This window comes from Neoarius graeffei, chromosome 9, assembly GCF_027579695.1.
Source record: "Neoarius graeffei isolate fNeoGra1 chromosome 9, fNeoGra1.pri, whole genome shotgun sequence".
NCBI classification, from domain to species: Eukaryota; Metazoa; Chordata; class Actinopteri; order Siluriformes; family Ariidae; genus Neoarius; species Neoarius graeffei.
This window is the reverse complement of record NC_083577.1, coordinates 65,212,453-65,240,163: the sequence shown is the minus strand read 5'-3', so window position 1 is coordinate 65,240,163 and position 27,711 is coordinate 65,212,453. Positions and strand designations below refer to the sequence as shown.

General features: G+C 41.0%; 1 protein-coding gene across 8 annotated transcripts in view; it reads left to right on the top strand.

The window, feature by feature from the left end:
- Positions 1–27,711, top strand: part of LOC132891943 (bromodomain adjacent to zinc finger domain protein 2B) — a 107,518-nt gene that overhangs the window by 46,205 nt on the left and 33,602 nt on the right. For 7 of the 8 annotated variants that reach the window (XM_060930100.1, XM_060930099.1, XM_060930098.1 and 4 more), the window contains exons 2-9: positions 1,605–1,709; positions 9,798–9,971; positions 13,129–13,269; positions 17,213–17,481; positions 17,873–18,064; positions 24,159–24,593; positions 26,713–27,208; positions 27,344–27,610. In XM_060930100.1, coding sequence (XP_060786083.1) covers positions 1,607–1,709; positions 9,798–9,971; positions 13,129–13,269; positions 17,213–17,481; positions 17,873–18,064; positions 24,159–24,593; positions 26,713–27,208; positions 27,344–27,610 — 2,077 coding nt within the window. In that variant the 5' untranslated portion in view covers positions 1,605–1,606. The remainder of the gene's footprint in view (positions 1–1,604; positions 1,710–9,797; positions 9,972–13,128; positions 13,270–17,212; positions 17,482–17,872; positions 18,065–24,158; positions 24,594–26,712; positions 27,209–27,343; positions 27,611–27,711) is intronic. The other variant, XM_060930097.1, reaches the window with a different exon arrangement.

Sequence of the window (27,711 nt, the reverse complement as noted above, 5' to 3'; positions counted from 1 at the left end):
CGGGTCTGGGACATGTGACAGAAAGTCTGACGGCCGATTCCCTGCAGGCTACGATAGCCAGTCGAGGTCTCCACCCTCTCCACCAAAAGATTTCCTGTTGACTCCATGTAACTCAGAGGGACAGATTTGGGGTGGGGGGGAGGGAAAGAAAACACAGGTTGTTAGGTATGCCCAATGTCACCTGAATAAGTAGGAGCAGTATACATATTGCACCGAGTACAAGCAGGGACTCCGGCAACTAACTATGACAGCATAACTAAAAGGAGAGAGCCAGAAGGTAACACAGGCATGAGGGAGCCCCGGGACATAAAGCAGCAGCCACTACACCGTCAACAAACTCGAGTGAGCAAGCGAGTGGGGACTGACAGCATCCATACATCCCAGTTTACCAAAACACTCTATGTCTGAGGACCCTCCAGATCTACTCCTTTACCTCATAAACACCATTAACAAAAGGCTTGACTAAACAGATATGTTTTCAGCCTAGACTTAAACGCTGAGGCTGTGTCTGATTCCCGAACATTACTTGGAAGGCTGTTCCATAACTGTGGGGCTTTGTAAGAAAAGGCTCTGCCCCCTGATGTAGCCTTCACTATACGAGGTACCAGCAGATAGCCTGCACCTTTTGATCTAAGTAGGCGTGGCGGGTCATAGAGGAGCAGAAGTTCACTCAGGTACTGTGGTGCGAGACCATTTAGTGCTTTAAAGGTCAATAGTAGTATTTTATAATCAATACGAAATTTGATTGGGAGCCAATGCAGTGTGGATAAGACAGGCGTGATGTGGTCATATTTTCTAGTTCTAGTAAGGACTCTTGCTGCTGCATTTTGAACTAACTGGAGCTTGTTTATGCACTTATTGGAACATCCAGACAGTAAGGCATTACAATAATCCAACCTGGAGGTAATGAAAGCATGGACTAGTTTTTCTGCATCATGCAATGACATTAAATTTCTTATCTTTGCAATATTTCTGAGATGAAAGAAAGCTATCTGGGTGATGTTATCAATGTGAGTTTCGAATGAAAGACTGGGGTCAATAATCACTCCGAGGTCTTTTACTGCTGCACGTGAAGAAACAGAAAGGCCATCCAGAGTTACTGTGTAATCAGAAAACTTACTTCTAGCTGTATGTGGTCCTAGCACAAGTACTTCAGTCTTGTCAGAGTTAAGCAGAAGGAAATTAATAAGCATCGTGTCTAATGTCCTTAACACATTCCTCAATTCTATTAAGCTGGTGTCTCTCATCAGGTTTTGCAAAGACATACAACTGTGTGTCATCAGCATAACAGTGGAAACTAATACAATGTTTACGAATAATATCGCCCAGAGGTAACATACATTACATTAAACATGTACAATGAATGCACACACATGCACATTATCGGAATTTCATGCAATCTTTTATATTCATTTCCATTTTTGCAGTGTATCGAAATAAAAGTGCACGCATATACCTTGAATTGTTAGCTGGACATTTAAATAATTTAAATGTAATAAATGAAAACGTTTCAACAGCACTAGTCTTTATGCTAACATATATTGCACTAAGATGTATTATCCTCTGTATGTGCGTGCTGATTTGTTGTGTGCAATGTTTTGCAGTTATGGAGTCTGGAGAGAGATTGCCATCGTCCACCCACTCCCAGCCATCCTTCAGCTCCTCTGCCCCACCTCCAGCTTCATCACCAAGCAGAACAAGCGATAGTGGTAAGATGATGACCAGTGCGTGCACATCTATGAACACACTAAAACACAAGGCGTGAGTCAATATACATTTGCATAAAGAGTTCCTGCAGTATTGAGCAAACTAACTATAAGAAATGGCAAACACAGAAATGCTGCTGTCTTGATGTATTGAGGTGCAGAGTCCACACCATAGCGTAAACCCTATTATACATACAGGACACTTTTTTTGTGATGGAATAAAAACGTGTTCTATTCCCTTCTAGCAGGTTTCATTCATTTGCTTTGATAGCATGCGATATTGTTAGCATATTGCTTATCCTACGTGTATTCCGTCACTCTACCCAATGGAGAATGAGCGTTGAATATGGTTTACGATATTGCATGGTTGTCAAGACAACATGGCGTCACACGTCGGCACTGATGCAAATATCCAACGAGAGAATTTTCTGCTGTGCATGCGCAGAAGCATTTCTTTGTTCGCTGGGAAAGAGAAAGATGTGTTGAACACCTGAAAGGTTGCCAAAACTTCATTAGATATTCTTCATGCATATTTACAAGAGAAAAGCATACCAATGGACATCAAAAAACTGGAAAAGAGTGGGACATCAGTGGTGAACCGTTACTATTAGAGCTGGGACTTAAGCTCAGCCAAACCTTAGCCAGCGACACCAAAAAAGCAAAAGGGCAAAGGATTTTCCAAGGGATTCGCGGCAGGGTGCCAGGTTCGCTCCGTTGTGTGTAGCTGTCGATGTTGATTTTAAAAGTAACAAAGTAAATTACATCGGGAAATGAATACGAATCGGGAAATGAGTGAAAAATACCGTGGCAAGCATGCATGGAAGAAGAGTCTGGAGACAGAAATCTTAGGGCCCGTTTACACGAGGACGCTGTCGGGTAAAAACGACTAAATATTTTATCGGAAGTGCCTTTCGTCTACACGGGGACGGCGTTTCCGAGGCTGAAAAACGGAAAAAATTGAAAACGCCTTCCAGAGTGGATAAGTTAAAAACAGCCCCCGTTGCATATCCGTCTAAACTACCCAATACGCGAAACTCTGCTCGGATCTGCTCACGTCGGGTACGCGTTTACGTCATACATATGTCATATACTGTACATGCCAGCCCAGCAAGTAAGAAAGTAAGTAAAAAAGTAAGAGCATGTCTGATTAGATCGATCCAACGGACCTTCAAGCTGCTCTGGCAGCTTTAATAAACGTCCAGGAGTCCTTCAAACATCTATACCGAATCTGCACATATACCGTTAATGAACAGAGGCAGGTATAGTATGCTCTTACTTTTTTACTTACTTTCTTACTTACCATAGCCAGAGTAGTCAAAGTTTTCGCGGCGCAGATGTGCAGATCAGACAAGACGGAAGACGTTGCGCATGCATGCAGACATAGCGGAGGTCTTTCACAGCACCACCTAGCCGCCTGGCATGCACATCCAATTGAATTCCACACATTTATGCGTCACCGTATAGATGCAGATTTCCTCCTTGAAAACGGTCGTGTAGACGCGGAAAAAAGTGAGAACGAAAACGGACTTTTGCATTTTTGTTTCAGACTGTCCCCGTGTAAAGTGGGCCTTAGTTTCTCGGTCATTAGCCTGTGCTACTTGCTCTCGATAGCACTGGCTTGAGGGCTTTATTAGCATTTGCTAACACTACTGATGAACACTATACCGGCTGGAAGGTTACTTCTCTGCAGCGCTAACGGTGCCGATTCGCAGTTAAGCTAGCATTGGCCTTCAAGAAGGCCTAGAGCGATTTTTAAAATTTTGGTCCCTCTCATTACAAATAAATATCTGATTGGTCAGTTCATCTGTCACTTCCTACATAAACGTACACTGCCATGGCCTTCTGTCTTTGATTCGTTCAGTGTCATGCTAGCTGAATGAAATGTATCTGATATACTACACTGTGGGCGGCACGGTGGTGTAGTGGTTAGCGCTGTCGCCTCACAGCAAGAAGGTCCTGGGTTCGAGCCCCGTGGCCGGCGAGGGCCTTTCTGTGTGGAGTTTGCATGTTCTCCCCATGTCCGCGTGGGTTTCCTCCGGGTGCTCCGGTTTCCCCCACAGTCCAAAGACATGCAGGTTAGGTTAACTGGTGACTCTAAATTGACCGTAGGTGTGAATGTGAGTGTGAATGGTTGTCTGTGTCTATGTGTCAGCCCTGTGATGACCTGGCGACTTGTCCAGGGTGTACCCTGCCTTTCGCCCGTAGTCAGCTGGGATAGGCTCCAGCTTGCCTGCGACCCTGTAGAAGGATAAAGCGGCTAGAGATAATGAGATGAGATGAGATACTACACTGTAAAAAAAAATAGTTGAGAATACTTGAAATTTCAAGGCAACCGTCTGCATTAAGAATTTTATGTTTTGCCAACGATGTGCCCATGATAATCCAAACTATGATAAAACTGTTATCTTTATTAAGAATTCTTAATTAAGTCAATTTTCAATTCCTCATTCTGCCAACATAGATTTCTCTTTTTGCTGAACAGTGGCATTCACAGTAGTGCAAAAAGGCAATTGAGGTTATCACAATTTTTTTTTTTTAGATTTTTTTGGGGCTTTTTTCACCTCTATTTGGATAGGACAGCGTAGAGACAGGAAATGAGCGGGAGAGAGAGAGACGGGGAGGGATCGGGAAATGACCTCAGGTCGGAACCGAACCCGGGTCCCCGGATTTATGGTATGGCGCCTTATCCACCTGAGCCACAACGCCCCTGAGGTTATCACAATTTATCATTAAACTATACATGCCTTTTTTCATTGTTCTACACAATTACAAAACTTCAATATTGAAATAAAGTTTTTAAAACCCATGTCGTGGGTATGGCGTCGTGGCTCAGGTGGCTAAGGCGCCATACCATAAATCTGGGGACCTGGGTTCGATTCTGACCTGAGGTCATTTCCTGATCCCTCCCCGTCCCTCTCTCCCGCTCATTTCCTGTCTCTACACTGTCCTATCCAAATAAAGGTGAAAAAAGTCTGATAACCTCAATTGCCTTTTTGTACTACTGTGAATGCCACTGTTCAGCAAAAAGAGAAATCTATGTTGGCAGAATGAGGAATTGAAAATTGACTTAATTAAGAATTCTTAATAAAGATAACAGTTTTATCATAGTTTGGATTATCATGGGCACATCATTGGCAAAACATAAAATTCTTAATGCAGACTGTTGCCTTGAAATTTCAAGTATTCTCAACTATTCTTTTTTTACAGTGTACTCAATGCCAGCCAATATTATTCAAATATAAAATTCTGTGCCACAGCTTGCCAACTGAGAGGTGGCACGGTGGTGTAGTGGTTAGCACTGTCGCCTCACAGCAAGAAGGTCCGGGTTCGAGCCCCGTGGCCGGCGAGGGCCTTTCTGTGCGGAGTTTGCATGTTCTCCCCGTGTCCGCGTGGGTTTCCTCCGGGTGCTCCGGTTTCCCCCACAGTCCAAAGACATGCAGGTTAGGTTAACTGGTGACTCTAAATTGACCGTAGGTGTGAATGTGAGTGTGAATGGTTGTCTGTGTCTATGTGTCAGCCCTGTGATGACCTGGCGACTTGTCCAGGGTGTACCCCGCCTTTCGCCCGTAGTCAGCTGGGATAGGCTCCAGCTTGCCTGCGACCCTGTAGAACAGGATAAAGCGGCTACAGATAATGAGATGAGATGAGATGAGCTTGCCGACTGTGTAGTTCATTATAAAAAGTTTAAAAATAATCCTGTTGAAAAGAAACCCCCCGACCGTATTGGTGGTGGGAGGGTGGATACAGGGGGTATTCGATGGCTACTATAAGCCTGATCCCTACAGTAAAGTGCTGATGTGCACAGATTTTATGGCACCTTTCTCAGTTAGCTATGGTGAAACACATGCATGCTGTAGGCCAGAGCAACTTAACAAAATTCAACGCAATTTGCACAATTTTTGTCAGGTATGAATCACCATTTCAAATAGTGCTCAAGTCTTCATCTTCTTGTTATGCTATATGGATCTCTCCCCAGTCAAATGGATAGGAGCCTGATCTTGTACAATCGAAAATAACTGCCTGGGAGTATTGCCAAGATGGCCGCCAAGTGGATAGACTTCATTTATAAGGACTTTGGGTACACTTACAGTCATATGTTCAACTTCGTGCAGAATTAAACTGACTGCACAGTAAAAGTTGTTGGTTTAGATGGCATGTATTTATGCCAAGACACCAATTAGCTTTTCATGGAAGGTATTTTTGGATCTTTTTAAAATATGTTGTTTATTTAGATACAGCGCTTCAAAGCAGGAAAAGCAGGAGTGTATATAGTGTTCTTTTGCTGCCAGTCGCCTAATTCCCATGTAGGAAATCTGAACCCAAAGTACATATGAGAAAGTTGTACGAATCTGAGTGCATGCACACACTTTCCATCCATAAAATGCAGATATGTGCAAGAAGGGCAGTGTAAATATGAGCTTGCGCATAGGTTTTGTGCAAGAGCAAAACAAATCTGTCATGAGCAAGATTGATTTTTGTACACAAACTGCTCATGGAATAAAATAACAGCCTATGCACGGTGTTATGTTAATGATGTGTATGCTATTACGGCGGAGAAAAAAAGCCTCTAGCAGCCCTGGCTAACACGTTTCTGACAGTTTGGTGGCAAAAGGAGAAGCTGCTGCTTTAATGAATGCCAACAATTAAAAAGCTTCTCTTTCTTTTCTCTCAACTGCTGACAACCTTTAGCTCTTGTTTACCACAAGGAGAGAAAGAAAGGGAGGGAGACAGTGAGGGAAGCTGCTTTATTCTCTGCAGCAGTCGTATAGTGGGTAGGCGAATACTAGTGCATATATGTATTTGAATTTATTGTTTGATTTCCCAGGATAAAAAACATCAAGCAAGTGTTCTGTGATTTTATGCCATTTGTTCAGGATAAGAACAGAAAGTAGTTGTCTTGCTGTGCATACACATTGCATGCGTGTGGGAGATGATTAAAAAAAAAAAAAATCACCCAGGCAGGGTGGTGATTAAAGCAGACCGATCAGTGACACCTTTGATGTCAGACCAGAAGAAATAGGAGATTGCTACTCATATATATGGTGGGAGCTTCCCAAAGGAGCACATTATAGAGGAATTTTACATCTACTGAAGATAGTACGTGATGGCTGTGTGTCCTTTTGTTATTAATATGCTCAATTGCTGTCAAATTCTTCCACAGTTGCTTTTTCTCATGACAAGCATCAGCAGTTACTAGAAAGATGTTGAGCCTGTTGGAGTTCATGCTGATTACATCCATACAGGCATCTTTAGATATTTCCATGTGTTGTCTGGTGTCAGTGGATTAAAGTAGATAAAAGATGAAAAATGAGCAAAAATTGACCCTCTTCTGACTTTGCGAGGTCGCCCACATGATAAAAGACGAATGTGTTGATGCATTTTATTTGACAGGAGCAAACGACGCTCTCTGTTTACTGGAGATGCTGCAGTGTCTGAGCACAGAGCACTAACCGTAGTGGTGTATGTGGAACTTGGACTTTAATTGTTTTGAGGCTGGGGATAATGATGCTATTAATATTAAAAAGGTATTTACTGATGTCATTGTGGCATGCTGAGGAGACTGTGGAGAGGAGGAGATGGATGTTGGCCTCCTCGGCATTCCCGTCTCTTCGTCTCCTCTGCTATAGACATCGAGGCCTTTGGAGAGCTGGTTGATAAATATGCAGCTCATCAGAATGAGAATGAAAAGAGGATGTTTTCCTGGTGTGTATGTAACCTGGCATGAAGACTTCTGAGTGCAGGGAGTCTTTTTGTTTCTTCTGAAGAGATTTTCTTTGTCAGTTTTTGTCCTCGTCTGTGCAACAAAACTATGGATTACACACTTTACCTGTGTGTGTTATATAGTTATTCCATGAAATCGAGTCATACATGAGCTGATAGCCGACTAGGCGTGTAGCACCGAGTTGGCTGTAAGCCATGTACGACAAGATTGAGTGGAATAACTATTTTATTCTATCCACATTCACTGGATTTTGAGAAACGGAGCATTTTTAGTTTTTGCAAATTGGATAAATAAAAACTTTATACAAAACGTCTGACAAAATCATTTCCATTTAGAATGTAAATAAACTGGCAAAATGACAGCAGCAATTTGTGAAAAATGCTATAATAATTAATTCTTGAAAAATAAAGATACATTCTTACAATCAAATACTTTCATTCCGTATTTTGTTGCTTTTTTTTTTGTATTTTTTGGGTTTTGAGTAGAGTTTTTATTTTGTCGTTGGTGGGTTCAGTAACACGCTCCACCATTCTCTTCTTCTTCTTTAGGTTTTTTTTAGCAGTTGGCAACCCAGCTTAAACATGCATTACCGCCACCAACTGGGCTGGAGTGTGAACAGGAGATTTGGGGGGGGGGACGCCTTTTAAAAATATCATCTCATTATCTCTAGCCGCTTTATCCTTCTACAGGGTCGCAGGCAAGCTGGAGCCTATCCCAGCTGACTACGGGCGAAAGGCGGGGTACACCCTGGACAAGTCGCCAGGTCATCACAGGGCTGACACATAGACACAGACAACCATTCACACTCACATTCACACCTACGGTCAATTTAGAGTCACCAGTTAACCTAACCTGCATGTCTTTGGACTGTGGGGGAAACCGGAGCACCCGGAGGAAACCCACGCGGACACGGGGAGAACATGCAAACTCCGCACAGGAAGGCCCTCGCCGGCCCCGGGGCTCGAACCCAGGACCTTCTTGCTGTGAGGCGACAGCGCTAACCACTACACCACCGTGCCGCCCCCTTTAAAAAATATATATATATATATATATTTATTTATTTATTTAGCTATTTCGGTTTCTTTTAACCCCTTCAGCCATAATGTGTACAGTTGCACACATGAAGTTCCATAGCATGAAATTCCATGGCATTTTTCCTTGTGTTCAAAGGGGTTATATACTTGATAAAGTGATATATCTGACTTGATGCGCTCTGCCATTTTGCTTTTCTCTACTCACAGTATATGAGCTGACAGCCTAGTAGTAGAGCGCACGATTGCTCATATCCAGTGAATGTGGATAGAAATGTATATAATTCCTCTTTGTGACATTATTTTTAAGATACACTATGGCCAAAAATTTGTGGACACCTGACCTGCCCCAGCCATATGTGCTTGTTGGACATCCCATTCCAGTTTTAGTCCCCTCATTGCTGTCATCATTTAGCCACAAGAGCATTAGTGAGTTTGAGCACCGATGCCAAGCAAGAAGGTCTGGGGCAAACTCTGTGTTCCAGTTCATCCAAAAGGTGTTCTGTGGGGTTGAGGTCAGGGCTCTATGTAGATCACTCCAGCCTTAGCAAACCATGTCTTGATGGAACTCACTTTGTGCAACAGGAATATTGTCATGCTGGAACATGTTTGGGCCTCATGGTTCCAGTGAAAAATGTGTAATATTCCAGCAAACACGCACATTCTACACAATTGTGGCAACAGTTTGGGGAATACCCACATGTGGATATGAAGGTCAGGTGTCCACATACTTTTAGCCACATAGTGTATGATTTAAGGTGTCATGTTGTCCAGTAGAATGATTAATAATGAATAAATAATCAAATAAATGGTTGCAGTCTGTCCCGCTAATTGATTCTCTTATGCCATGTTCTCCTCGTCCTCTGCTTTGTACAGATCTGCATGTGCATGGCTGAGAATGTCAAGTGTCATTTCACTCGGTGCTCAAACCCTTGCTTACAAAAATGTCACAATAGTTTCGCATGTATACAGATAATTGTAGTTGTCTGTAGTGCAGTTATACCAGGTTTTTTTTAAATTGATGCTTGTATAGAATACATAATGTTTTTCCATCCTAGTCGTGCTACTGGTTATTCATGTGTGCCTCATTTGTTTGTTTGTTTTTAATGTGGTTTATTCTGTGTTCCTCACAGTATGTTTGCCAGATTGACCCGTTACTGATTAACGCACTAAAAACACTTACCAATCTGAGCTTTTAATCAATTCGCCCAGATAGTGTGAAATGAAAGACGTCGATGTACACGTTGTTTTTGGTGTGATTTACAGAACACTGTCTAATGGAGTATATGAATCTACAAATTCCTCTGTATCTTCTCCTCTTTTGTTTTCTGTCTGCAGGACGTCTGTTTCAGCTGGTTAGTGATCCGGGTTTCAGAACGTCTTTCCCCATGTTGAGCCATCCGGCATTCAGGCTGTATGCTCCTCTGTCTGGATGCTCTGATTTCAGAGGCCTGGGGATTTTGGGATTGCAGGGAGGCTTAACGTCCCACCCACAGCTTGGAACGTTTCCAGGTTTGTTGTCATACAGTTGAGTGCAACAAGGTGCATATGATGAGAACTAAATTAGAAAAAACAAAAATTAATTTATACCATATTGGCCAAACATTTTATGGTTAATTTATTAATAATGAACAATTTTAAAAAGAATATCTGTTTAAAAGCACTCCTTCTTCTAAAGCTCTACGAACTTGTATGGTGGCCCATTGCCCTTATAACTGCTTTTACAATCTTTTTTTTCCTCACGTCCTTTACTTCATATTGTAATATTTGATCCTCGTTCTTTGGTAGCTGCCAGATTGCTGGGACAACTTTTGCCATGCTCGCTGACCTACAGTACCAGTCAAAAGTTTGGACACGCCAACTCATTCATAGGTTTTTCTGTATTTTGACCATTTTCTACATTGTAGGACAATACTGAAGACATCAAAACTATGAAATGACACATGGGGCACATATGGAATTATGTGGTAAACAAAAAGGTGTTTAAAAAAACTAAATATGTTTCATATTTTAGGTTCTTCAAAGTAGCTACTGTTTACCTTGATGATGCTTTGTACACTATTGGCATTATCTTAACCAGCTTCATGAGGTAGTCACCTGGAAGACTTTTTCCACTGAATTAAGGAAAGAGAAATGACAGTCCATCATTACCTTAAGACAGGAAGCGTCTTAATTAATAAAAATAAAGAAAAACGATTGATATAGGTGTGTCCAAACTTTTGACTGGTACTGTATTTGTTTCAGGTATTATAGGTATATACTGCCTTCCTCAAATCTGGAGGCAGTCAGGGTTATGAGGAAAAACTTTGATTTCTTTCTTTTGGTTATTTTCCTTTTTTATATCCAGAATATGTGGGGAAATTCAGACTTTTGCACTCAGTTCCATACATGACATTTTTTATTGATGACTTTCTATGTTTTAACTCTGTAAAGCACTTTGGTCAACCTGTAGGTTGTTTTAAATGTGCTATATACAGTGGTGTTTGAAAGTTTGTGAACCCTTTAGAATTTTCTATATTTCTGCATAAATATGACCTAAAACTTCATCAGATTTTCACACAAGTCCGAAAAGTAGATAAAGAGAACCCAGTTAAACACATGAGACAAAAATATTATACTTGGCCATTTATTTATTGAGGAAAATGATCCAATATTACATATCTGTGAGTGGCAAAAGTATGTGAAAACCATCTCTAAAGAGTTTGGACTCCACCAATCCACAGTCAGACAGACTGTGTACAAATAGAGGAAATTCAAGACCATTGTTACCCTCCCCAGGAGTGGTCGACTAACAAAGATCACTCCAAGAGCAAGGCGTGTAATAGTTGGCAAGGTCACAAAGGACCCCAGGGTAAGTTCTAAGCAACTGAAGGCCTCTCTCTCACTGGCTAATGTTAATGAATCCACCATCAGAAGAACACTGAACAACAATGGTGTGCATGGCAGGGTTGCAAGGAGAAAGCCACTGCTCTCCAAAAAGAACTTTGCTGCTTATCTTCAGTTTGCTAAAGATCATGTGGACAAGCCAGAAGGCTATTGGAAAAATATTTTGTGGACAGATAAGACCAAAATAGAACTTTTTGGTTTAAATGAGTAGCGTTATGTTTGGAGAAAGGAAAACACTGCATTCCAGCATAAGAACCTTATCCCATCTGTGAAACATGGTGGTGGTAGTATCATGGTTTGGGCCTGTTTTGCTGCATCTGGGCCAGGACGGCTTGCCATCATTGATGGAACAATGAATTCTGAATTATACCAGCGAATTCTAAAGAAAAATGTCAGGACATCTATCCATGAACTGAATCTCAAGAGAAGGTGGGTCATGCAGCAAGACAACGACCCTAAGCACACAAGTCGTTCTATCAAAGAATGGTTAAAGAAGAATAAAGTTAATGTTTTGGAATGGCCAAGTCAAAATCCTGACCTTAATCCAATCGAAATGTTGTGGAAGGACCTGAAGCGAGCAGTTCATGTGAGGAAACCCACCAACATCCCAGAGTTGAAGCTGTTCTGTATGGAGGAATGGGCTAAAATTCCTCCAAGCCGGTGTGCAGGACTGATCAACAGTTACCAGAAACGTTTAGTTGCAGTTATTGCTGCACAAGAGGGTCACACCAGATACTGAAAGCAAAGGTCCACATACTTTTGCCACTCACAGATATGTAATATTGGATCATTTTCCTCAATAAATAAATGACCAAGTATAATATTTTTGTCTCATTTGTTTAACTTTATCTACTTTTAGGACTTGTGTGAAAATCTGATGATGTTTTAGGTCATATTTATGCAGAAATATAGAAAATTCTAAAGGGTTCACAAACTTTCAGGCACCACTGTAAATAAAGTGACTTGATTTAAGCATATTGTCTAATTCATCTTCATCAATCATACCTTACTGTCATTAAGAATTTAGCTCATATTTTTGTGTTTGGTTCTTAACACAGGAGTAATGGATGAATTATGTGTACTTCATCTTCACTGAAACATTTTACATGTTAGCTGCAACTGGATGGTTTTATATAAAAAACACAAGGTTGTATTTTGTCATGGTTGCATTTTTTTCCCTCTCTCTCCCATCATAATTTTTTTTCTGTTAATTGTGAGAGGTGTGTTCAGGGCTTGGCATTTATAGCAGGATAACTTGCTGGGGTCAAAGACAATTCTTTGACCTCAGCTTGCACACAATTTCAAACTTGTCACTTTTAGAAATGCTGCACTTTCTGCTATATGAGAAGAAAAAAAAATATCGCTGTAAAATATTTGAGGTCCTGAACATTTTCTCTCCAGAGAGCAAATTTGTTTATAATCCGCTGGATTGGGTATTGTTCTGCTTTAACTCTCCTTTTAGAAAATGTGAGGTATTGATACTTGTTTGTCTGCTCCCTTTATCTGTGTCCCTGGCTTTTTCATGATTCTGTTCTCAGTTGGTCTGAGTTTACTATTTGCCATAAAGTGGATGGTTAAAAAAGTTGTTTTCACAGTTGGGTAGCATTTTGATGGCACTGACTGTTTGGAGATGAAAAGCCTTTTCTGTTTCACATTTACATTTCTCACCAGTAATGGCCTGCAACCAAAGTAGATGGAATGTGCAGGTTGTCTGTCTAGGTTATTGCTTAGTCTGATCTCTGTGTTTACTCTAATAGAATTTCTCTACTAATAAACCATTTAGACTGGTGGCGGGCGTCCGATGCACAACTTCATGGAGCTGCTGCTCTCTTTCCTCCTCTCTTGGGCCTGCCTCCTCTATTCACCACTCCATCACTGAGCCAGTCACACACTCCCAAGAAGAGCACACGGGGCTCTGCTAAAGGTATCCTGGAGCCTTTTTTTAAATGCATTTATTTATATAAGATGTATAAATTTTTGTAGCTTTGATTGTGCTAGGGGCGGCACGGTGGTGTAGTGGTTAGCGCTGTCGCCTCACAGCAAGAAGGTCCGGGTTCGAGCCCAGCGGCCGGCGAGGGCCTTTCTGTGCGGAGTTTGCATGTTCTCCCCGTGTCCGCGTGGGTTTCCTCCGGGTGCTCCGGTTTCCCCCACAGTCCAAAGACATGCAGGTTAGGTTAACTGGTGACTCTAAATTGACCATAGGTGTGAATGTGAGTGTGAATGGTTGTCTGTGTCTATGTGTCAGCCCTGTGATGACCTGGCGACTTGTCCAGGGTGTACCCCGCCTTTTGCCCGTAGTCAGCTGGGATAGGCTCCAGCTTGCCTGCGACCCTGTAGAAGGATAAAGCGGCTAGAGATAATGAGATGAGATGAGATGATTGTGCTAGTTATGGGGACAGTGCTCTTAGGAGTGAGCATGCATTACATTACATTACAGGCATTTATCAGACAACAATACAACATACCCAGAGCAGCCTGGGGAGCAGTTGGGGATTAGGTGTCTTGCTCAAGGGCACTTCAGCCATTCCTGCTGGTCCAGGGAATCAAACCGGCGACCTTTTGGTCCCAAAGCTGCTTCTGTAACCATTAGGCCACGGCATGTTTACCGTATAAATCCTCTCCAGTCCAAGTATGATAAATAAATTACGTTATCATAAGTGGCAAAATGCTTCCAGTTGGGCGATCTAATGTTTGAATTCAGGTGACTGCAATTACTTGGTGATTTCCTGTTGTTTTGCTCAAAGGTTTTAAGCTGGTTATAGCCCCAGAGCAAAAACAGTATGTTGGTCTGTAGGTACAGTACAAGTTGGATACACCTTCTAATTCAGTGTTTTTTCTTTATTTTTATTAAGACAATTCAAGTCTTAAAATAACAATGGACTGTTGTTTCTTTTTACTTAGTTAAGTGGCTCTTGACATAACATGGATTACTACAGTTGTCTAACAGTTGTTGTTACTGTATTGTTATTATTTACTATTTGATCTCAAACGCATTAAGAAGGCAAGAAATTGCACTAATTAACTTTTGATGAGGCACATCTGTTAACTGAAAAGCATTCCAGGTGACTCCCTCATGAAGCTGGTTAAGATAATGCCAATAGTGTGCAAAATGTCGAGGTAAACAGTGGCTACTATGAAAACTCTAAAATATGAAACTCATTTTTTTGCTGGAATGCTTTTATTTACCATATAATTCAGCATGCGTTCCATACAGTCATGTGGAAAAAAGAATAAGTACATCTCATAGAAATTGTAGCCTTTTCTCGACATAATATCAACAAGCAAATATTTCACCCTTTTGATACAGATAAAGGTGATATACTTGAACAAAACAACAAAGAAAATGAACTCTTTCAGTCATTTATTCAACAAAAATATCAACAGGTGTAATATTCTTCTGTGGAGAAAGTAAGTACACCCTTGGCTTCAGAAGATAGTATTGCCCCTTTAACAGAAATAACTTCTTGTACGCGTTTTGCTTAATTGTCCACCAGTCTCTGACATTGGCTTGCTGAAATTTTTTTGACCGCTCGTCCATGCAAAATTCCTTCAGTTCCAAGACGTTTGAGGGTTTTCTTCCATTTACTGCCCTTTTCAAATCTCCCCATGACATTTCAATGGGGTTCAAATCTGGGCTTTGACTTGACCGTTCCATAACCCTCCATTTCTTCTTTTTGAGCTGTTCCTTGGTGGATTTGCTCGTGTGCTTAGGATCATTATCCTTGTTGAAAGGTCAACCTCCTTCAATTTTTTGAACAGATGGCCTCGCATTATCTTCAAGCACTTTTGTTTAGAATTCAGAGTTGAGTCAATGAAGGCAAGCTTCACAGTCCCTGAAGCAGAGAAGCAACTCCAAATTGTAACATTTCCACCATCACGCTTCACAGTTAATATGAGGTTCTTCCCCTGAAAAGCCATCTTTGGTCTCTACCAAACGCATACTCTTACTCTGGTCAAACAACTGTACCTTTTGTTTTGTTTGTACAGAGCATGTGATTCCAAAAGGCCTGGTCTTTGCCTATATGTTCATTGGCAAACTGTAGTCTTACTTTAATGTTCCTTTTGGACAGCAAAGGCTTTTTCCTGGCATGCCTCCCACGCAGGTCAAATTTGTCAAATCTCTTTCTGATTGTAGATGTACCGTATGCACTTTCACACCAGTAGTTGTAAGAGTTACCTGCAGAGCCAGTGATGAAATTTTGGGGTTCTTGGAGACTTCTTTTAGTATCAAACAGTCTGCTCTTGGGCTGAATTTGCTGGGGCGCCCAGTCCTGGACAAATTGGCATTTGTTTGAAATCTACACCACTTATAGAGGATTTTCCTTATATCCATCCATCCTCTACTGCTGATCCAGATCCAGGTCGTGGGGGTAACAGCCTAAGCTGAGCAGCCCAGACTTCCCTCTCCCCAGCCACCTCCACCAGCTCTTCCAGATTTTCCTTACAGTTAAATTATATTTCTAATAATTTAGAGATCTTTCGAAATCCTTTGTCAGATTCATGGGCATTCACAACCTTTTTTCTAAGGTCTTTCGAGAGGTCTTTAGATTTTGGCATGATGACACCACACACTTCAACAGCAAAGAGTTGTGAGGTTTAAATATAACTGGTTCCACCTGCACCTCCATCTGCAGGAAGTTCTAATCAATGCTAATTTCTAATTTTATGGAAAGTGTGATAAATGTAAGGGTGTCTTTTTTAATTTATTATTATTATTTTTATTTTTTTTAATTATGAAAATTACTACAAAATGTAAATTTTATGTGTCATTTGTTGGAGTTTATTACCTTTATCTGTAGGCACTGTATTAAAGAGAGTGAAATGTTTGCTTGTTTAAATATGTTGAGAAAAGTTTACAATTTCCATGGGATGTACTTTATTTTTCCACAAGTGTATTTCATAGTGTTAATATCTTCCATATTGTTCTACAGTGTAGAAAATAGTCAAAATACAGGAAAACCTATGAATAAGTAAGTTTATCGAAACCTTTGACTGGTACTGTATGCTAAACCTGAAATGCTTAAAGGAACAGTCCACCGTATTTCCATAATGAAATATGCTCTTATCTGAATTGAGACGAGCTGCTCCGTACCTCTCCGAGCTTTGCACGACCTCCCAGTCAGTCAGACGCAGTCAGACGCGCTGTCACTCCTGTTAGCAATGTAGCTAGGCTCAGCATGGCCAATGGTATTTTTTGGGGCTGTAGTTAGATGCGACCAAACTCTTCCGCGTTTTTCCTGTTTACATAGGTTTATATGACCAGTGATATGAAACAAGTTCAGTTACACAAATTGAAACGTAGCGATTTTCTATGCTATGGAAAGTCCGCACTATAATGACAGGCGTACTAACACCTTCTGCGCGCTTCGGCAGCGCATTGATACGGAGCTCAGATATCAATGCGCTGCCGAAGCGCGCAGAAGGTGTTAGTACGCCTGTCATTATAGTGCGGACTTTCCATAGCATAGAAAATCGCTACGTTTCAATTTGTGTAACTGAACTTGTTTCATATCACTGGTCATATAAACCTATGTAAACAGGAAAAACGTGGAAGAGTTTGGTCGCATCTAACTACAGCCCCAAAAAATACCATTGGCCATGCTGAGCCTAGCTACATTGCTAACAGGAGTGACAGCGCGTCTGACTGCGTCTGACTGACTGGGAGGTCGCGCAAAGCTCGGAGAGGTACGGAGCAGCTCGTCTCAATTCAGATAAGAGCATATTTCATTATAGAAATACGGTGGACTGTTCCTTTAAAGTGCATTACTCCTAACAGAAAAAAGAAAATGTTTATATTAAATAAAGAGATTTATTACACAATGTAGTGAAATTGATATAATCCATGTGTGTTTTTGTCCATCATAAAGGGTTGAATGGTGCGGTCAGTGGCAATAACAAAACAAAATCTGCTTCCTCTGGAGCAAGCTCTACTTCCTCCTCACCCTTGCAAGCTTCTACAACCTCTGAACAGATCACTACTCTGAAATCGGGTATGAACCCTCAGAACAAGACCACCAAAACCATCTTCAACAACTGTAAAACAGAACAGTCAGCCACCAGTCCTCCAAACTGGAGCAGGAAACAGAAGATCAAGACCAATCAAGCCCAAGAGAGAACCAGCCACAAAACAAAAAAGGTATGATCATCCTGGTTCCTGCAAACATTGCTATAATTACACAAAAAAATACATGCCTGTGTTGATATTCAAAAACTATAAGAATGTGTGTCTTCTGAGAATGGGAGTTTTAAGCAACATATTGTATTTGATCATTATGCTCAATTAGATATGCAATGTGTATATAAAATACTATTTTGATATAATAGTATTAGAGTCCTGCTCTGGGTGCTGTCCTGGGCAGATCTGATTTTCAGAAGCAGTTCTATTTATGGAGGAGAACTCTTAACAGGTTTGCTGGAAGCATGGTTCAGATTGATAGCTGAGATACATGTGTGTATGGAAGGGGAGAAAATGAGTTGTGTATGTGTGTTGTCTATATATGATATGATGTGTCACTCCTCTCTGACAGAAACTATGTACGACAGTGCCAGAGATTTCCAGCAACAGTGACAGCCAATCAGGATCCAGTTCTGACAGCTCTAGTGACACTCTCAGCAGTTTGGGCTCCATTGACCTGGAGAATGAAGATGATGAGGATCTGAGCATATGCAGCAGAGAATCAGACTCTCAGAGAGGACAAAGAGTGAGTAGGAAGGTTAAGGTGCGTCATCCAAACTACTGATGCATAACGATGCATAGGTTAGATACAAATGATAAATGTTTTCTTGTATTGGCAACTTTTTGGATGGCCTTAGGTCATTAAATGCAGGGTTACCGCTGGCACTCTTCATCGACGAACATAATCCATCAGTAACAAAGAGAAAATTACTAGCAGTCGTCACAGTGACGAATGTATTTGTCATCTTTTATCAGAAGTCCTCTTTTCTAGAAATCCCTCCACAAATCCCTCTGTTTGCTGAAAGCCAACACCAGGGAAGAGACTTCCCACAGTAGACCTCCTTGGCTCCATTGGAGTGCTGTGGTCACGTGGTTTGAAATGGGTAAACAAACGCCTACACGCCTCATGTGTTTGTGTGGATTATCTGTATTCGTGAACTACAAAGTCTGAGATATAGCTCAAAATGGTACATTATTGCACAGCTTATGGCTGCAATAACAATTCAACTGATAGACTACTATCATTCAATTCTTTTCCATGCGATAAAAGACTTCAGGAGGTAAGAAACTATTAAAGTCCCATGTCTGATCCAATTTCTGTTTGGTGACAGTTTGCTACACACCCCTTCTGTAGATCATGTAAAAAAAAAAAAAGAATTTGCAGTGCGAGGTCTCATATCTGATCCAGTTCCTGTCAGTGACCCTCTGCTACTGCTGAGCAAGCACACTTTGCATTTTCTCAGCACAAATTCCAGCTCGTGCTTTCTTTTTTAGCATCATTGTGGCATTTAATATGCTACACAATGAGGCATACTTATTTAAAAACTGATAAATTCGGTAATAAGTGTTGCCAGGCAAAACAAACCTTGCCCAGTAGCACTTATGATGAATATGAAGGAAGATATCATGAAAAAAATAGGTACCCTATGGATACATGTGGCTACTGCTTATAAATAAAATTGTTTTCTGATACCATGTCTATACAGTAAATATAGCATATATATTTACTCTATGAGGCAGTAGCCACAAAAATGAAGCGTAATCCAAAAATGAACAATTAAAAAAAAAATCACAGAAGTAAAATATACCGTGTCTGTACTTTATATTATTCTACTCTTACCGCTTACAGTTTTCGAAACTGAAACCTCCGAACCAAGGCTGACATACACACGCTGTCACCATGACCGAAACTCTTATTTCCCGGAAATGGCCTGGCGCTAGAGCTCAGTGGAATGCACTTTCCCTCTGTAGTAAGCATAAACATGTCTGAAAGCAATTTCTTTAGTCTAGTCCATTTATTTCGAATGGTGAACTGAATTGTATACACTCACCGGCCATTTTAATCAGAACACATGTACCGTATGCGCAGTGCGCGATTGTTACACTCTTACATTCTTACAGCACAATGACAGTGGCTAGTGCCTGTATATGAGGCAGTAGCCACAACAAAAATTATTTTGACCTTTTTGGTGACCTTGACCGGATGACCCTCAAAATGTTGGAGGTTCTACTTTAGACCAATGAAAGTTTCATGAAAATTGGTCCAGCTGTTTTCCCGTAATATTGTTAACAAAAAAAAAAAGAAAGAAACCCGACTGAAAACAATACCTCGCCCCTGCTGGACTCCGTCCCGGGTGAGGTAAAAATACTTATAAAATGTTTGTTTGTTTGTTTTATGTTACCCCTTTTCCACCAAATCAGTTCCAGGGCTGGTTTGGGGCCACTGCTGGTGCTGGTTCACAACTCGTTCAATTTGCGAGCCAGCTGAGAATCAGTTTGCTTTTCCATAGCTTGGGGTGCTAAGAGGAGCCACGTCATTACGTCGCTGTATATGTCAGTTATGTCACTGCGTTTGCATAAACCTTGGCGCAAACATCGAAGCAACAACAACATGGAGAAGAAGAAGCAGCAACAACAACAATAATGGATGACTTCGCGTTTGTACAGCTGCTGCTTCTCATCGCTTAAAAATGGTGACCTTTCGCGGTCTTGCAATTGTTGTTGGTCTTAACAACTCCGCCCCCCACTGACGTAAGCGGTTCTTTCCTCTGGCCCAGCAGAGAGTTGGTGCTAGCCTGGAACCGGTTTTTCTGGCCCCAGAGCCAGTTCTTTGTCAGTGGAAACAGAAAACCCGGTTCCAAACTAAGCACTGGCCCCAAACCAGCCCTGGAACTGCTTTGGTGGAAAAGGGGCATCTGTAACCGCTTATCCCGTGTGGGGTCATAGGGCAAGTTGGAGCCTATCCCAGCTGACCATGGGCAAGAGGCAGGGTACACCCTGGACAAGTCGCCAGCTCATCGCAGGGTTGACACACACACACAGAGACATCAAATACTTATTTTCACAGTCAATTTAGAGCTACCAATTATCCTAACCTGCATATCTTTGGACTGTGAGAGGAAACCCATGCAGACACAGGGATAACATGCAAACTCTACACAGAAAGGCCCTCGTCGGCCACTGGGTTAGAACCCAGAACCTTCTTGCTGTGAGGCGACAATGCTATCCACTACACCACTGTGCCGCCAAACTATGATGCAAACAGAGAATATAAACAGTTGCTCCAAGCGACCACTATCTGACGTCATCACACACGTCACTACCACAGGAAGCCCATCCATATTCTTAAAAACAAAAAAATGCATTTTTCTCAACTCTATTTGGTCTCACAAAATTAAAGTTTGATATAATATATTTTTTAAATCTACGACTAATTTTACATAAAATAAGTTTGAAAAGGGATCCTCCAGCGGACTGATTTACATTTATAAACAGATTCGCGTTTAGTAGTTGTGTGCGCTGTAGTATTAAAACCTTCGTTTACCACATTTTGAAAGATGATTTGCGATAGTAATCGTGGACATTTGTCATTTTATGGAGGTTTTTTTTTTTAACCCAAATTGTATCACTTTTTGGCCGCACTAGTAGTGCTATTAGTGACCGCCACGCTGTGCAAAATGGAGAAACTGTAAGCCCTCCTTCCCTGGATTTATTAATGACTTTAAAATGTTTTTTCTCATCTCATTATCTCTAGCCACTTTATCCTGTTCTACAGGGTCGCAGGCAAGCTGGAGCCTATCCCAGATGACTACGGGCGAAAGGCAGGGTACACCCTGGACAAGTTGCCAGATCATCACAGGGCTGACACATAGACACAGACAACCATTCACACTCACATTCACACCTACGGTCAATTTAGAGTCACCAGTTAACCTAACCTGCATGTCTTTGGACTGTGGGGGAAACCGGAGCACCCGGAGGAAACCCACGCGGACACGGGGAGAACATGCAAACTCCACACAGAAAGGCCCTCGCCGGCCACGGAGCTCGAACCCGGACCTTCTTACTGTGAGCCGACAGCGTTCCTGTCAATAATCAAACTCCAGCTGATGTTTTCATATTTAATTTATAGGCCTACATCCATGACATTGGACAGATCACACAACACTCAACTGTTCCTTTTTAAAATTCAACACCCCCCACCCTGCTTGCTTATCTATCTATCGATCGATCTTTCTTTCAAAAAAGCTTGTTGGTCAGACATTTCTTTGCCTGTGTGCAATGGCTAATAAACTTGTAAAGGTGCACTCACTGTGCCACCCTTGTTTTTTCTTGTCTCTTAAAAAAACAGACTGTAAAATTGCAAGAAAAACAAGTATAGACATTGCTCGTTATTTGTTATTGTAATCTATGAATCCTTGTGTTCATTCTATGTTCATTTAATTGCCTAATTTAAAATGTAATTTACATGCACCTTTTTTTTCCTCTTACATGTATCCCCTAATCTTTAATTTTAATCCATATCCTCCCTGAGAGTTTATATATTTTCCTTTGCTTAATAAATAATAATTTATATATATATATATATATATATATTAGTGACCGCCATTTTGAATTTGTGTTTCCCATTCCACGTCACGTGACCTTGAGTTCCAGGAAGTCTGTTGATTCTCGGAATCGACAACAGGAAGTCAGAGTGTAAACAGTCAGCACGTGCCTGCGCCGAGCTTTTTGACCAATCGCAGCGCGGCTTAATCGGCCTGGTGTGGTGATGTAATCATCTCTGCGTGAACCGAACAATGGCGCAGTTTGAGCTGATGGAGTTTTTGGGAGGGCTTCTTCAAGCACTGAGGATGATGTAAGGGCTGAAACAGCCACGGGGGAGGCACACTCCGAACGTCCCCGAGCACATCGGACAGTGTCAGTAACAGGGGTCGGGGGAAAAAAATAAAATAAATTATATATAATTTATTTATAAAATTTTATAAATTTTATAAATTTTATATATAAAATTTATTTATATATATATATATATAAGTGCTGTCAGCCAGCAAGTGGCTGAAGGGACTCGATCTCAGGGGGCGTGGTGTGTTTGAGTCCCCGTGGCTAATTACTGTATGATGTGAAACAGAGTGTTATTCTATGTTCATGTCATTGCGTGTTAGGTTTGTAAATCCACTCCATTTTTGTTCACGTTAAGGCTTGTTTAACAATCAGGGTACAAAGTTTGTATCACAGGGGTCCAGAATTCAAATTGATTCAAACTGGTTCTTGTACCAGTTTTCAAGTGAAGGACAAGTTAAAGAACAGATTTCAGGTAATTTTTTGACATGTGTGTATGGTAGTTTTGTGTAATCTGCTATAAGATGGGAGAAACAAATGAAGTGATTCTCGGAGAGGACATTTTTTTTTTAAATCCACTACTTCCATAGTGCTTTTAAATATAAGGCTGTAAGCTTTGTGTTAGTTGTCTCTAATATTTATGTCCCAATATCTTGACCACATTTTAGGATGAAAATAATCATTTTAGATATATGTTATTTTGTATTGAAAAATTAGCTGTCTCGGAGAGGACTTTTTTTTTGACACAATTACATACTAATTTGATCAAAATAGTCTGAAAACTTGCTGGCATTCAACATTAAAACTTAACTATGTTTCCAATGATATGGAACCAAATATTTGTTTTATGGTATAAAGAATGATTTAAGTGCATCCCTTTTGGAGCTACCTGTGGTCAAAAAAAACACTTTTTCTAAATGACACGAGTAATTTTGCTAAATATGACATGTATTGCCATACATTCACCAAAAATAACATTATCACCAAATTTGTTTTGCATGGTAAATAGAGCTATCACAGGGCTACAATAAACAACCAAGTTTATTTAATTAAGCCTTTTGATATTGAAGATAAGTGTTAAATGTGATTTTTAGTTTGCGTACCATGATTGTAAAACAACCCTTAAAAGAAAATACCAGGATTTTATTTTATTTTTTTGTACCTAGGCCCTATTTTTCCCATCTCTTTGGGTCTAAAAATTTGACTATGGACAAAAATTATTGAAATCACTCTAGTACTGAGTTAAAACACTACAACCACCAGCAGCAAAACAGCTGTACAATGTAATTCTATGGGGAAATCATCTGCTTCAAAGCAAACTGCTCGTTTGTCATTGACAGGTTCATAATATTATAAGAGTCTGACAACATGGAAAGAACAACACCACCACCCCAGAGATACACCTGTGTCTGTTTACCTCAATAACTGTAAAGAAACTGTAGAAAATAGCTGTTTCTGCATTCCTTGTTTAACCTCCGGTCTCGCCCGTTCAGTGCCTCTAGTCGATTATTGCACAAGGGCTGTTTTCTGATGTTTTGCATAAGAAGTCATGCAGATTTTTTGTGAAGTCTGTTTACAAAGTAATGGCAGAATATTTAACTGATTACAACAATAAAAATGCGCGTGTGACAACATGGAAAGGATCTCTTGTGTAAACATGAGAAATGGATTTCAAAAGGCTTTATGCTTTTCTCATGCATCCAGTCAATGCTTGGACAAATCTGCAACCCACACAGTTGGTGTGAAATAAAATCATTCGGTAAAACAAAAGCACACCTGTTCCTTGAGACAGTATCACTAAAGTGTTAGTTAGTTGGACTTCAGGCGAGTCAGGTCTGTTCAAGAGGTCTGTGTGTGTGTTTGCGTATATGCACGTACTTGGAATTAGAGAAAGGAATTGTATTGGAGAGAGGAAATGGAATTTGATATGGAACTGGAACTGGAATTGCAGAGAGAAGACTATTGTAGTAATGGGGTGTCGCCTGTGTGACTCATTTCTGTCCTTTTTTTATCAGGACACCTCACCGATGGACCAATCTAAGCGTTGCTTCTCTAGTAGACCAGGTATGTACTCTATGGACCAAACGCAATCCCAGGCAGCTCCGTTACTCTCCCGCAACTCTGAAACCAGAGAAGAGCAGAGCAAACACACCAGTGTCATCCAGGCGACAGGAGTAGCAGGCAGCAGCAAGGCTTTCTCCCTCCCTCTACACCCTAACCAAGATGCCTTGTCCAGACCTCTGTGTCTCACCTCATCTCCCAAACCTCTTCCTGTGTCCTCGTCGCCAATGCATCGCTCCGTCTCTACATCTCCAAAAGTAGCGGCTTTCTCCTCCTCTCCCAGCACATCCAACGCCACCTCCTCACCCAAACCCATGTCCTTAATGAAAGCCAGGAGTTCTCCAAATGAGTCCCTCATGCACATCAATGACTTTAATCAGCGCAAGCAGGTAATAGTCTGCCGCTTTTACTGTTTTACACTCTTATCCATCTCACTTTGACATTTCTAGTACTGCATTGCGGGTCAGAATATACAATTATAACGGACCAGCACATGAGAAATGATATCGAGTCAAGTGGAAATATTATATTGATGTATGTTCAAGTTAAAGTTAAGTTTAAGCAGATTGTGTATTCCCCAAGGTCCTTTTGTGTATCTTACCGCAACACCATGTTTGTTTATTTTTAGTTTATTCTTAAGTTACTTGGTTTGTGGCATGCAGCCTTGAAAAGGACAGTGCGAAACAAATGTAGGTCAGACATGCAGGCCAACTCACCTCGGAAAACAACAGACAGGAAAAGACCTTTATTCAGGCAGACTGTCTGATTTTAAAAATGCTGGGGGGTGTTCCCATGATTTTCCATTTTTCCCTTTTGTTCTTTTCTCTTCCCATATTTACTTTTCTTTAAGCATCAGAACTGTTTTTGGTGGAAGACTTTATCCAAATCAATCTGGCTTTTTTTGGAGATTGTTTGTTTGCCTTATTTTTGGTCCAAGTAAGATTTTTTACATAATATATCCAGAGAAGGATGTGTTGCAGATGAGGGGGAAAGTGGAGGACAAACTCAGGCTTGTACATGAGATTGTATGCACTTCAGTTACATAATACAGTTTTTGAAATAATTTGGTGCAGTTGTTCTCGTTTGTCAGGGCAGGGGTTGGTGGAATTTCATAGTGCAGGGTTAGTTATCCATCTTTCTTTTCCGCAAAGAAGATGCTGGCTGATGCAGGAAATGGTGGCTAATGGATGAATCCCCCCCTGCCTTAGGGCCTCATTGATTTACTCCTACATCGCAGCAGTTTCCTTGCCAGATTAAAGCTGACTCAGAAGGGCAGCAGAGTATCCTCTGGGAGGTCATCAGTGGTACAGTTCCATGAGCAAGGGAGAGGAAGTCCTGTGGCTTGGCTCTTAAAGACTCCTAGGCCAGGTTGTTGTACTCCTGAGAAATTTCTACGCCCTCTGTGAAGGTAGACTGGAGCTGGAAGCCACAATCATTTCATTTGTGTGACCAAGCTACAGTTTCCCAGTAGGTCTAGAAATATATGGGTTGTGGATCTCCAGCCATGGTAATTCCAGAGCAGATAACTGTAGTAAGGAAAGTACATAAATACTAGGGTTTCATAATGGGTAGGTTGTCGGCCTGCTAGTTTCTAGTCTGCTATGCTTGTAACCTTGGTATCATTGTTTTCCCAGCTGCAAACAGATAGGAATCTGAAAAGTTGAGGAAACACATTTTATTAAGAATTCACTGATAAACACAAAGAGTCACACCTGCCTTCTGTCTGGCAGACTATTGAGCTCTCGAATGTTAGGAAGGTGGTATTTATGCAGCCTATGCTGAGGGTGGTGATTGCAAACAAGTGCTGGTACTCAACAGGGTAATGGATCTGTGTCAAGCATAACTCTTTTAAACATGCACATGCATTGTTTAATACAGGACCAGTCACATGAGACAGGGTTGTTGGAAAAAGGCTAGAATTTGCTAGAAAATCAGCAAATACTATTGCTGGTTAATAGCCATAACTGCTATGTCTTTACTATTCGGTTTGGTTAAATACACTCATATTGTGTAGTTGGTTATTTTCTTGCTTCAGAATAAGTACAAATAGACATTTGAATACAGACACTCTAAGTGTGTTATGATGACTGTGTTGTATAGCATTGTAGTTGCGGCAGAGTTACCCGTCTAAGTATCTGGGGCCTCGTACTGTAATTTTACCATGATGAACATGACACCATGATGATATGCATTCATTTGTTTTTATTAGGTCTAATAAATTAGATCAGCTTTTATTTTTGCAAGGAAATCTACCATAAGACCATTTAAAATAAACGTGATTAAACTTAGCATTTTGACATTTTTCCAAATCGTTTAAATGTGCATTTTGGAACACAAATGGAATCTAATGCCTTGTACTAACAGTAGTTATTTTATTAAATCTGTTGTTCTATTATGCTATTAACTTTGTTCCTTGCAGCACTGCAGCTATAATTTCCATTTAATAAAAGTAAAATGGAAGTACTTGTTCCGTTATTAAATCTTTTATGTGCATCGTTTGCCCCGTAGGCAAAGGAACACCATGATGCAAATAAATCCTTGAAGAAAAGTGTGTCGTCATCGTCCTCCTCACGATCACCTCAGAGTAGTCCTAAGCTGAAATCCCCCAATCTCCAATACTCCAACCTGTTTCTCACCCCCAGCCTGCTGAACAACTCTCCCCATCTTAATGGAGTTGTTCAGAGTTCTGTGCAGGAGGTTCCCCTGGCACTTATTACCAAGCCTCGCCCTCACAGCTCTAAAACCCCAGATAAGCCTTTATTGGCAGCTACCAGTCCCTTCTCTAACATGCCCATCAACCTGAGCACTGGAGCCAGACAGTCTTACTCTGGGCCTCTTGCCTTAGACCGAGCCTCCGCACAGCGAGAGTACTGCAGGGCGAGCGCAGGGTCACTGCCCCAGAGAACAATGTTCAGGGAAACGGAGTTTGACATTCCCAGCAGCAAAGACTCTGATGATTCAGAGGAATATGATTATGATGATGATTTAAGTGACAGTCTTTCAGGTATGTATAGTTAAAATCTGCCATATTTTAGTGTGAATGTGTGTGTAAAAGCTGTATTGTTTGTAATCTGCTGTTAATATTGATTCATTATCCCATGTGACAAGTCTAACCTTCACTTACCTTCCTGCTCTGTAGGCTCTGGCAGTAACATGGACACTGACTCTGAAAATGATGAGGAGGACGTTAAAGATGATGAAATGGATACTGATACAGAGAGCATGCCCCTTAAACTTACTAAAAGCCCAACCTCTTTGACAGACCCTTCTACTAGCAAGGTCAACAGCTCCAGTTCACTTAACCTGCAAATCCATAAACCTGCTAACATTTTGCATACTATGAACAGTTCTTGGCCTCTGACTTATCACAGCACCCCAAGCTCATCATATGTGGCCACGCCCCCAGGTAATAAAATACACCCAAAGCAGCCTTCGTTAGAGCCACCATAAAACATACTCTTCTTAGATCTTAGCCTAACTATTTTGGGTATGTTTTCAGTTACCATA